The sequence below is a fragment of the Oryza glaberrima genome, chromosome 2 (genome assembly GCF_000147395.1).
Source record: "Oryza glaberrima chromosome 2, OglaRS2, whole genome shotgun sequence".
NCBI lineage: Eukaryota > Viridiplantae > Streptophyta > Magnoliopsida > Poales > Poaceae > Oryza > Oryza glaberrima.
Window position 1 is genome coordinate 5,320,465 of NC_068327.1, and position 12,577 is coordinate 5,333,041.

General features: G+C 41.8%; 2 protein-coding genes across 2 annotated transcripts; one reads left to right on the top strand and one right to left on the bottom strand.

Annotated features, from left to right (window-relative positions):
- The first annotated feature begins 1,473 nt into the window (after positions 1-1,473).
- LOC127764151 (F-box protein At3g07870-like) lies at positions 1,474-4,845 on the top strand. The gene is made up of 2 exons (XM_052288984.1): positions 1,474-1,714; positions 3,021-4,845. The coding sequence occupies exon 2, from the start codon at positions 3,041-3,043 to the stop codon at positions 4,349-4,351; it is 1,311 nt and encodes a 436-aa protein (XP_052144944.1). The 5' UTR covers positions 1,474-1,714; positions 3,021-3,040; the 3' UTR covers positions 4,352-4,845.
- On the bottom strand, positions 4,782-6,330 carry LOC127764152 (uncharacterized). The gene has a single exon (XM_052288985.1). It carries the CDS (start codon positions 6,262-6,264, stop codon positions 4,987-4,989), a length of 1,278 nt encoding a protein of 425 aa, XP_052144945.1. The 5' UTR covers positions 6,265-6,330; the 3' UTR covers positions 4,782-4,986.
- Between the last annotated feature and the right edge of the window lie 6,247 nt (positions 6,331-12,577).

Here is a 12,577-nt window from a genome sequence, read left to right on the forward strand (position 1 = left end):
TACATGTCGAACTTTGGGTTTCTCGACTTACAGTGAAATTATGGGCAAAATACCTAACAAAACATTTTACCAAAATCGTTGCTTACTATAGCCCTTCGCATAAAACAAAAACATAGCCCTAAAACAGACTCTAACCGGTTGATCTTCGTGGTTATCATTCTTATCGAGTCGGTTCATATTTAGAAATCGCTCGATGAACCTGTCAATATCTCTACTATAAAAAAAATAAAGTTATTTTTACCGATACTTTGGTACGTCATCCATATGGATTTTTTACATATCAGTATTTGAGTAAGCTTTTAAGACTGTTAGCTTTTGGAAATATAAAAGGAGTCGTATAAGAAATCTACTCCTAACTGCAACTATATCCAAGCAAATTCACACGGTAAATTCACCTTAACAAATAACAATAATAAGATTAAAATAGCCTTTACCCGTTGTAATGTACGGGCTTTTTTTAGTTCTTTTAAAAAAAAAGCAAACCAAGATTTAAACTTTTAGCAAAAAATTGTCTAAATTTTAAAAGTTTGATCTGTAACTAAATGGTAGCCGCATTTATTGAGGAAATCACTCGGAAGCAAATAGGTCACATTTATTAACCTTACTTCCAACTCATAATTAGGCCCAAGGCCCAACCATACCCTACCTAAAGGCGACCTCTATATGAAGAAGGCAAAGCTAGGTTGGTCAAGGCAGTCTCTCCCCTAATCCCCATCTCATGAGTTCGTCGCCGCCGCCGCACGCCCTTTGGTAGCGGAGGAGCGCATGGCGATCATGGCGCTCTAGCCGACACAACTAACGTCTTCTCGGGTCTAGTCCACCGGATCATGCCTCCTCGCTGAGGTTTCCCTCCCACTACTCCAGGTTCGCCACCGCCAACTGATCTTATATCTACCCTAGTTATCGTCTCATCGCACCGGTGATTTGTTTAATTACCTATTATTAATGTATAATTATCGTTATCCTCGTAGCCTAGTGTTGGATCTAAAATGATTCTACTAAGGGAGCACCTCCGCTCGAGGTGTTCAGATCTATTCAAAAGGGGAAGAATACATGGATAAAAATTTATTTTATATCTTTTCTTTCCCAAAATATAAGAGTGTTGATTAATGAGGCACATATAGTAGGATCTGGATAAGCTCTATGTCCAAATTCGTAAGATCAGACTCCATATTTATCTAACCAAAATCTCTTATATTTTGGGAGATATGAGTACTTCATTATAATAGTAAACGAAAGGAACTGTTATTATAATTTCTGAAACTTTAATGATACTTTCAATGATATTACTAAAATATACCATAAATGAGAATCCAGTGGAGTAAACCATGGTAGTGAGCAATTTCCTTTTTTTTAACCTGCTTTTTCTCTCTCTCATCCAGCTATCGGTCTCCATTTGGATCAAATTATTATACTAATCCCAATATTATGCTTTATTATTTGCTTTGTTTCAGCCGGAGGAGATTAGCCGATCGTCTATCTCGAGAAAAGCCCACTACACTTCGGCCCGCGAGCCATTTCGCCGCCGGCCGCCGCGACGCCTCGGCTCCCCGGAGTTCGCCCGCCGCCGCCGCGTCGACCGCGGCGATCTCCACCCCGCGACGCCGGCGTCTGCTGCTCCCGCCGCCGCCGCGTCGACCGCGGCGATCTCCACCCCGCGACGCCGGCGTCTGCTGCTCCCGCCGCATCCCCCCGCTTCGCTCGCTGGTGACTCGTGAGCATCCCATCCGATCCGCACATCCTCCTCCTCCATTTCTATCTCTGTCCGCACTTCTTTTTATCTCGAATTCGCGTTAGCCCTAAGCTTTTTCTGTGCTAGATCTGGAGGGTTTTTTTAATCTCTATGGCTTTTGCGTTAAACCCTAGTACTAATTGGAGTTTAGTTTGTTTCCGAGAGAATTAACCGCCATATGCCCCCAGGATAGAATCCGTCGAGATGCGGTGATGTTTGGCTAAGTTTGACTCTGTGATTTGCTTGCAAAGCATTAGGATGAATCATTGGATTGGTGTTGAATTTGTTGGGGGTATTTCCGTATTAATGTATGATTTGTATATTAGAATGTGGTTTTGGAAGTCATCATGCAACATTTTTCTTTGGATGGATGTCTCCTTTAGAATGGATTCACTACTGGAAATGATCTTTATAATTGTCGCTTGAAGCAGGAAAAGATATGAATATATGATCACACTTTTACAATGTAGAATGTTACATGAATGGAAGGTTTATCAGGGTTACCTAGACTGCTGGTTAAATCTGCAGTTGAGGACAAATTTGGATATGGTGTCTGTTTCTACCAAGTTGCAGGAGGAACATGCAAATGCAATGTTTTGTCTCATCTTCCTATGAAGCAGATAACACTATTGTTTAGTACTCTCTCCATTTTCTTATGATGCATGTGGTTTTTCCAACCTAGTTAAAGACATAAGGTTTGAATGTGCATTTATTGACTCATTTCCCTATTTACCCTCACTCTCTGGCTTGCATTTATAAGAAGCATCTCAACTCCTATTTTGAAGGTGTTTTAAGAATAGGCAGCATGGTCATTTTACCTTCTCTTTCCCTTGGTTTATACTCTGCTTGATCTGTATGCCATCTCAAAAATATATTCATATAGTCTTAGAAAGGGAAACGGAAGGAGTACTTTAGTTCATGTCCTATTTCCTAAGCTTAATTGTTATTTCAGAAAACCAATGCAGTTAGGATTGTTTGGTTGTTATTAGAACATGTATATTATATATCTATACCATTCTGTTTTACCTATGCTTCATTTGTGGTCCATGCGTATCATCAAGTCCATTTTGAATGACCTTGTAGATCATCAACAATGCCTTGTATTTTCACTCCAAATGTACTGATAAGTGATCTAGTGGGCAAATATTATAATTTTTTTGTTAGTCATGTCCTAAATAATATCTTCTTTCTTGTTTTTTACCCCAGTACAGTCCAGATCCAGATCCAACCACTTTACCTTTTTGTTCTTCCAATTTTGTGCTGACTAAGCCTTTTACCTTGGTTGCAGTTGTCACTTGCCATCAAGCCATGGAAGACAATAATGATGAAATTCTTGATGGGCAAAATGAAGAAGTGCAATCCCAAGTTTCTCTTCCTCAAGATATTCAGCGGATTATTATTGGTTTCCTACCCGGTAGGACTGTTCTCAAGTTCTGCAGTGTGTGCAAGTTCTGGAGAGACTGCATTGTAGAACCTGCTTTTGTGGATCACCACCTCAACTGTGCTCTCCGCTTCCGCCAGGCCATTGCCTGCTTCACCTCAGTTGATAACGGTCTTGTCCAGATGTACATGTTTGATCCCATCACAGTGAACTTCAAAAGAACAGAGCCTGTGTTCTCATCTAGGTTTCACATGTCACAACCCTGCAACGGCATGGTGTGCACCTATGATTTAAAAGGTGCTGCTGAAGTTTTGAATCCAACAACAAGGAAGCATTTGACGCTGCCAGCTTCAGAAAGTGTATATCAGGCTCAATATTCGGAATATTTTCTTGGATATGTGCACTCTACAAAAGAGTATAAGGTAGTCGCTCTCCGCCATTGGATAAAGCACTTGACATTTGAAGTCTGCACTATTGGCACGTTGTCATGGAGGACGGTACGTGGATCTGAAGAGGAAGAACTCCTGAAGACAACAAAGCCGGTTGTTGTTAATGATGAAATGCATTGGCTACTTCTTGATGATGAATCATCTCACTTTACTCGAAAAATCCTCTCATTCAACTTGACAGATGAGAAGTTTTCATATCTTGATGTCCCAGACAGTGTAAGAGACCGTGATTTGGAATTAGTCGAGGGGGAAGGGAAACTTCATTTATGGTCTATGCCTTGTAAAGGGGCAGCATATACAGAATCAGAGATTTGGCTGGCAGACTCAACCCGGCAATTCTGGGTTCACTTGCACAATATTGCCCATCCCTCTGTTTTGGGCACGAAGCCATTTTTCATGTACAAGAGCAAGCTCTTTCTGGGGAGCCAAAAGAGATTCATCTATATTGATATTTTGGATGGGACGGTTTGCTACGTTGATATTCCTTCTGGTGAAAATATCATATCTTCTGGCATGTTTGTGGAGAGCTTTGTACCTGCTTTGACAGGCACAGGCTTGGTGAACTCAATGACATTATTAACCGGTTCTCGTTATGCTGGGTCATCATCAAGAGGCTCTGGACCATCTTCTCGTGCTGCTGGATCTTCCTCAACAAGAACTCGACGTTCACCCGCTGCCTCCAGGTGGTCCTCAGCAGTTGTGCAATCCTCCAAGCGGGCGAAAAGAACAATAAACTTAGTGTGGAAGATGTATACAGAAGGCACAAGCAAGATTCAGCAGGGGCTATGAAATAATCTCTTTGGACTGTGCAGCAGCTTGAAGCTACCAACTTGCAGCTACCTACCTACATTCCAGCAAAAGCTATTGGTCTTTGTATATGCCTATGGCAGAGAAGAAGCAGCTATTAGCAGTTTATGAGTAATGCCTATCTTGGAGAGAAAAAGGTACACCATGGAAGTGGTTTGGTAATTTGGACAGAAGATAAAGATCAGAAAAGATACAGTGATATGTTAATGAGTGTATTTCACATATGTTTTGCTTTGCTTAAGCCCCTTGCCTATGGGGGCCTTTATACCAGAAAATGGAAAGCTATATGAAATAAACCTGTATGATTAAGGTACTCTTGTTTTGATTTGTAGTTGTAAACTGTATGCCTCCATTGCACCTGGAGCATCAGTTAATCAGTATATGTGGCAGGAAAAGATAAATGCAAACATCCTTTTGTTTTTGGAAACTATATCCATACAAACTGTTGTTTAAATACATATCAGATACAAACTGTACATGATGCTTGTGGTTAATTTTGGTGTAATTTGTTTCCTTCAACTATATTAGTATATATGAGAACTGATCCTTCCATTTATGAGATATATATATATATATATATATATATGAAATGTACAGAATGTTTGGGATTTTGTTGTTCAGACGGTTGGCAAGGACAGCAATGGCGGGAAGCCGAAGTATGCCCAGGCGATGTCGCCGGCGGCGCACCGCGCGCGGCAGATCATCTCCAGCTCGAAGCTCTTGACGTCGATCCTGTACAGCTCGACGTCCCTGCTCCGGTAGCTCGTCATGAACGCCGGCGTGCCATGGCTGACCTCGAGGATCAGGCTCCCGTTGGCGGCGGCGCGGATGCTGTACGGCCGGCCGTGCGCCGCCGGCCACGGCAACGGCACCGTCCGCTCCAGCCGCCACCGCGGGCCATCGCCGCCGTTGACGATGGTGTAGTAGTAGAGGCACGCCTCGCCGCCGGCGTGGTAGAAGTCGTGCGCGAACACGCCGACCTTGCCGTCTTCTCCCTCGACGACGGCGACGTGCTCCTCCCAGTAGCCCGCCGGGGACGGGATCTGCTTGACGGTGATCTCCATGGCGCGCGTGTCGAGCACCAGCCACCGGTGGGTGAGGCAGTCGAGCCAGTAGAAGCAGCCGTGCGCGTAGAACCGCCGGTTCCACACGGCGTGCACCGGGCAGCCGAACGGCGAGCGGTGCCTGCTCCACACGAAGCACTCCGGCGACGGGAGCGCGCGCCACCGCCCGTCGCGCGACGCGAAGGCGAACGCCACCACCTTCCTCGGGCAACGCGCCGTCCATATCACGGCGAACGCGGGCTCTGACTCGGCGTCGGCGTCGCACGGCGCGAGGAAGGGCTCGCACCGGCGGCGGCCGCCGATGACGCCGAGCGGCCTGTCGACGGCGGCGGCGAGCTCGCGCGGGATGGGAGGGAGGACGACGTAGCGGCGGGAGAGGGGGTCGCAGACGGCGAGCTCCGGGAACACGTTGTCGTCGAGGGAGGCGACGCGGTCGAGGAGGAAGCGGCCGTCGCGGTGGTCGCGGACGATCCACCCAAGGCCCCTGCGCGGGTCGTCGTCGCCCACCACCGGCGACGGCGGGAGGAACGCGAAGGAGAAGTCCGCGGCGGCCGCGACGGCGCGCGCCGCGGCGGCGGACGCGTGGGGGGGCTCGGCGGGGTGGAAGGCGCCGCCCTCGGAGGAGAACGCGAAGGAGCCCAGGAGCGCGCCGGGGCACGGCCCGTGGCGCGCGCGGTGGCGCCGGAGGAAGCGCGGCGACGACACGAGCGCGCGGAACGCGGAGCACGTCGCGGCGGCGCGCGCCAGGGAGGAGCGGGAGGGGAGGCGGACCAGGATCTCGTCCACCACGTCGTCGGGCACCTGCGTCTCGCCGGCGGCGGCGCCGGCCATGGCAGCAACTGCGCGCGCGGCTTTGACACTCTGAGCGAGGAGGGGTGGGGGCGCGCTCGAAATATTTTATTAGAGTAAATTGTACCGACGGTCATGTTGTGTTATCTAGATCCATTAACTCTCAGAATGTATAACCAAATCTTAAAACTTATCATTTGGGATCATCTAGATCCCAAATCACCACAATTCTTTCAGAATTCTACGTGGCGTTAATGTGGCATACCACACAGACATGACATGACATGGTATTATTTTTTCTTTTTCTTTTTCTTTTCTCTTTTTTTTCTATTTCTTCTCCTTTCTCTGTGCCCGTGTAGAAAAAAGGAAAAAAAGAAGAATGAGAAGAAACCGAAAAAGAAAAAGAAAAGAAGAAAAAAAGAAAAGGACACGTCACGTCCATATGTCATTGTCACATTAGCACCACGTAGGACTCTAGAGGGGATGTGTTAATTTGGGACCTAGATGATATACTTTGACAAGTTATGACATCTAGATATGTGTTTTAAGACTCTGTGAGATATATATGACACAGTCTTATAAGTTTAATAACCGCCAGCACTTTACTCATTTTATTATCACTTCTATTTTTTTTTTGGCGCGGCAGCTGTCGTTGTCGTGTGAGACTGACCCGTGGGCCCAGCAATAGCCTCACACGTGGAAAAGAAAATGAAAATCGGAATCAATTGTGAGCGAGGACCACATCATGCCGTGCGTTTGTATTTCAGCCATGGATTCAAGGACTGAATTAATGCTTTTGTTTAGGCCCTGTTTATATCACGCCTTAAAATTTTTCACTCTGTTTTATCGTACATTTGAACACATGCATGGCCTATTAAATATAGGCTAAAAAATAACTAAATGTACAGATTACGACTAATTTACGAGACGCATCTTTTAATCCTAATTGCTCCATGATTTGACAATATGGTGCTGAAGTAAATATTTGCTAATGAGGAATTAATTAGGCTTAATAAATTCGTCTCGCGGTTTACTGACAGATTCTGTAATTAGTTTTTTTATTAGTGCTCGAACACTCTATGTGACATCCTATATAATACCTGATGTGGCACATCAAAATTTTACACCCCTAAATCTATACACCCCTCTTAGTTGGCAGATAATCATCAGTACTTCTAAAGCTGGCAGTGAAACTAACAGACAATTGATACAAGTGGCACAGTTAAGCTTTGAGATAAAGCTAGAAATTATATAAGCGAAAAAAAATCCTGAAAAACAAAGTTTTGAGCACCACATCTAGCAAATGCTAGAAGCTTCCCAACTGGCATAGTAGTACATAGTATCTTCTACCTAGGATTTGTAGAACTGAATGGAGTGATCAAGCGGAAAAAAATCCAGAAAAAAATACACATGAAAAATATTATGATTTCTAAAATTTTAAAATAAATTAGATAACGTCTATTAAAGTCCTCTGAAATTTATGTGTTATAAATTAACTCTAAATAAATAGGACGAATAATGCATGCACCAATAGAAAAGGGAAAAAAAGTACGATTATAATCACAAACCCTTTATTTCATCAATTATGTTTAAAATAATAATAAATTTATTGAGGAAAAGTCTTGCATTCGAACACTTTGTCTCAAAACCAGGTCACACATTTAAATAATATATAAATCCATCGATTATTTAGTTCGTTGGTCTATTGATTTATAACGAATGATTTATCTCCCTTTGATGAAATAATCAAAATTCTTTACTAAAGTATCATTTTCTAACATCAATAAATAAACTCACAATAGTCTTTCTTGGACTATGAAAAAACTAAAATTCAATTAAACAACATACACTATAAATATAGGCGCGCTGATTGTCTAGTAATACCTATAACGTGATGATATATATGACACTTACAAAACTTTAGCATGTGAAGATTTTTATCGAGTGATTTGGTTTGCTACTTTATCGAAATTTTTGCATTAGCCATTTTGATAAAGCGACATCAAAATTGAATTAGCTTATTGTTGAGATTTTCGGTGGTAGGTGAAACAGTATAAATCATTGGAGTATAATTAATCGAGTATTAATTATTAAGTCTCTTTATTTTCTAATAAATGTGACCATTAAATTGTGATATAACGTGTGACCGTTCTTTTTTACTTAAAAAATTGTGTAAATATTATTTATTTGATGTGACATGTTTTATCATTAAATAAATTCGAAATATGACTTATACTTTAGCATATTTACATTTTTTTCTAAATAAAACAAATGGTCAAACGTTATTCTATGAGTTAACGGCGTTATCTATTTATAAAACGGATGTAGTATAAACTTAAAGAAAAAAACTATATAGGAAGTATTTGCACAATATGTGCCGTCTAGGATATGCGTCGTCTAGCATATATATTTAATGTCTTTGGCTCCAATATATTTTTTATTACATGACAGGCATATACACACAACACTAAACCACATATATAACACCGATGACATATGATACTCATAGATTATATCAAGGGTGAAAACAATAATGTTAATTCCTGGATGACCGATGTTCGTTTCCGACTTTTTATCGACAGTGCCATATGAAAATGGTAGAGCATATACACATATACATATATACGTGTGTATATATGTGTGTGAGTGACAAATAAACTTACTCTCTCACTAGATCCAGTTTTACAGGTCACATGAGAAGCGGAGAAGGACAGAGATTGCTTCAATAACATAAAAAAAAGGGATGGGAAGAGATGAACGCCCCGCCCAATTTATTTAGGAAAGAGGATTCAAACATATGTTACTACTCCCTCCGTTCTAAAATATAAGCACTTTTAGCAAAGTGACAAGTTAAACATTTTTAACTTTGATCATTAGTAGCAAAAAAAAATTATCATGTAAAATTGATGTTACTGGATTTATTATTAAACAAACAATCATAATATGCAACTATATTTATTTAAAACATCATATTTTTACATATATTGTTGGTCAAAGTAGCGTCTCAAAAATCGTGTCAGGGTCCAAAAAATACTTATATTTTAGATGGAGGGAGTAGCTAGTATGCTTCAATGGCATCAAAGACATCTATATACTCATTCCGCCAAAATATATAATAATCTTAACCTAATATATTTATTTAGATTATTAGGTTATGTTAAATTTGGTACGGGGTTACTATATATTTTAAAGATGAAGGTATTAAGAGACAGAGATCACAGCAAGTTGCATGAGGTTAGTAAAAAATTATGGGTGTAGCTATATTTATGGCGCCATATTTTTCATTAAAAATAGTCGGCATGTATTTATATTGTAAGTCCTAAATTACATATATAATTTTAGTGTATTTACAATGTAAGTCTCAAAATTACATATGTAAGTACTAAAATTACATATGTAAATTCGAAAAGTACATACTAATTACATATGTAAGTGGAGTGTAAATGAGATGTAACTACTGTGTAAGTGGCTGAAAAAAATCGATTGTAGCATATGACGCCATATTTCTAGCAACTCCGAAAATTATTCGTGGTTTCATTTTCTTTCGCTGTCGAACATCTCGTGTTCACGAGGACGACGCGTTTGGTAAGCACCACATGCAATGCAAGTAGACTCACGGCACAACACGACCAATGGAGTTCATTATCTTCATGAAAAAAATAAACATTTATAACTTGTCCGAATGCTAGATACGCGTCAGAGGTAGAAAAGGCCATCGAATTTTGCGAAACTAAACCGGTAGAAGAGCTGCCAATTATATTTTTATAAGCAGATTAAAAACCCAGATAAGTTTTATAAAAAGAAAAAACAACTCAATGAGAAAAATCTCGCCAAGCTCCTCGATACTACCGTTGCCGGCTAGATAAATTTACAGCACACACAACAATTCAACACTACAACACACTTATAGTAGATCATCGACGGAGTCCAAACATGAGTGGTTGTTACCAAGCTTGCGCAAAAGCGACACATCAACTCCAACTTTCACAGTGAATGCATGACATCGTTGCCAAGCTTGCGAGAGCAAAGCATATCTGACTTTACCACAAACTTGTGTCGTCGTTGACGAGCTCATCACAAAAACTACCAAGCAGCTGCGACTTCCCATGACGGACATCAACCAAAGCCACCATATCGTCGCTTCCTGCTTATGGTTGGTACCTATACACCTAGAAAGCGACTGCAACGTGTTATCGTTGCCAAGCTACATTGCACCCCAACAACAAAGCAGCTCTGACTCCCCCTAGCAAAATCAACTAAGAGCATCGGCCGCCTACTGCAAAGCAAGAAACGAATCCAAGAAGGCGAAGGCCTCGCCGAACATCCCGGCCTATTGAGTGTTGGTGTGGAAGCAGAAAGCCCGCAGCTAACGTCGATTTGACGATCAGACATATACATGAAAAGGTTCTCCAAAACTACACCCTTAACAGAAAAATGACATGAATCTCTGTTGTCACTCGCCCGGAAACTGTGGCAAGGCTTTCGCCTGGAGCACAATGATGGAAGAAGAGGGACCATGCCATGACGATGCCTCCAAGGAGGAGAACTGTTGACGACCAAATTTGGTAAGATATGAACTAAGTTCGATATTGGAATCGAAGCGGATTCAGTAAAGAAATGGATTCGAAGAACAGAGTATGCATCGGCTAGATGGATCGGACAGAGGATAGCCGATACAAGCGATAGAGGTGATGCAACCGATTCTGATGACGATGGTTTCGAGGATGTTTCTAGAATCGATCAAAGTGCTTCACAGGGATTGCCACGATAGAGATAAAGCTCTCAGATAGGCAAGTGTATCTATTAATTAGGATATTTCGTGTAATCTTTTTAGAGATATGTTTGGGCAAAAGTCTGCCGCAAAGACTTATGGTATCTTAGAGTTTGTTAGAGATAAGAGTCGTGTCCGGCAAGAACATGTTTTGTAATCTCGGGTATAAATAGAACCCGAACCCATATAATCAATTATCACACGATCAATACACTTTCGGCGCATCGCCACCCTTTTTACTTTCGTTTTATTTCGACTAGAGGTAAACTTGTCATGGCGGCTTGCGTTCTCGGAATTAGTGCTTCCATCTTTATGACACTCTAATATTGTTTGTGTAATTCGTCGAGTTATCATATATACTTTATAATCTTTGTTAGTTTCGCTATATAACTTGTCATCGGTTGGTTTTTACTGCTAAGACATAGCCGATAGAGTTAGATCTCGTTGCTAATCTAGATTATATCATATATCTACCATTTTTTAGAGGTTTTCATCATCTTGTTTAGATCTTACAGTTATCTTTATGCTTAATGCTGTATCGGTTGGGTTCGATCTATTAAGTTCTATTTATAACTCTAATATTTAACTTGTTTTATGATTATCAATATAGATAGTGTCGGAGTTTCAGCCTATCTTACCTGATTTAGCTACTTTACGTTTTATATGCTTGATTGATATGCTAGATTCGCCCTTTATATTAAGATCTTATCACATTAAGGTATATTAGGCTTTTTGTTTAATATATTCTACTTGTTCTGATATCTTAATATAGAGTAATATCGGAGTATTAGCCAATACATGCTAGATCTATCTGATCGGCTATGCTATAAGCATTTATAATCTTTGTGTTAATGCATATTTCGATCTAAGTGGTTTATACTGTCTCGGCATGGCGACCGATCTATCCCAATCACTTGGTTTAAATATACATCGACGGAAGATTGTATATTATTAATATCTACAACCGATCGAGTAGATTTGGTCTTTATCTTATTTTTCTATAATTGCCGATCGATCTCAATATGACATCGGCTTGAAGATAAATGATATGTCATCGGCGACTGGCCGATTGGCTATCGTTTATGGATTTAACCGCGTTTTTCTTGTCTTTCTTTCTTATTGATTGCAGGATCAAATCAACTAGCACGCTCACGAACCTAAAAGCAAGATTTTGGACCTGCACTGAAGTTAACCAGATCTTCCAGGCCAGTGTGTGTTTTTCACATCAACGGGAACATCAAGTTAGCCAAATGGCACGGCAAGGCTTTCGCCTAAGGTTCCCTATCCACCCCCCACACACCCAACCAATCCACACACATAATTGTCGCACGAATGCCACACTGCCACCACCGGGGGCCAAGAAGCCAGGGTCGGCATTTGCACCGTCACAACAGCTGCGCCAGATTTGCCGTACCTCCACACCTCACCAACGGTCACCGCCAGCAACAAGCCACCTCCACCGCACACCAGCATGCACCGTCCCCAATAGCTACCACCCTCACCAACGTTGTACCCATCCGTGAGAGCCTGGATCTGGGTGTCGGTGTTGCTCGCTCCCCACCACCAAGCACGTTGGCGCCTGCC

Excerpts from the sequence above, each read along its gene's own strand:
- LOC127764151 (XM_052288984.1), top strand. The coding sequence starts at position 3,041 with ATGGAAGACAATAATGATGAAATTCTTGATGGGCAAAATGAAGAAGTG.
- LOC127764152 (XM_052288985.1), bottom strand. The coding sequence starts at position 6,264 with ATGGCCGGCGCCGCCGCCGGCGAGACGCAGGTGCCCGACGACGTGGTG.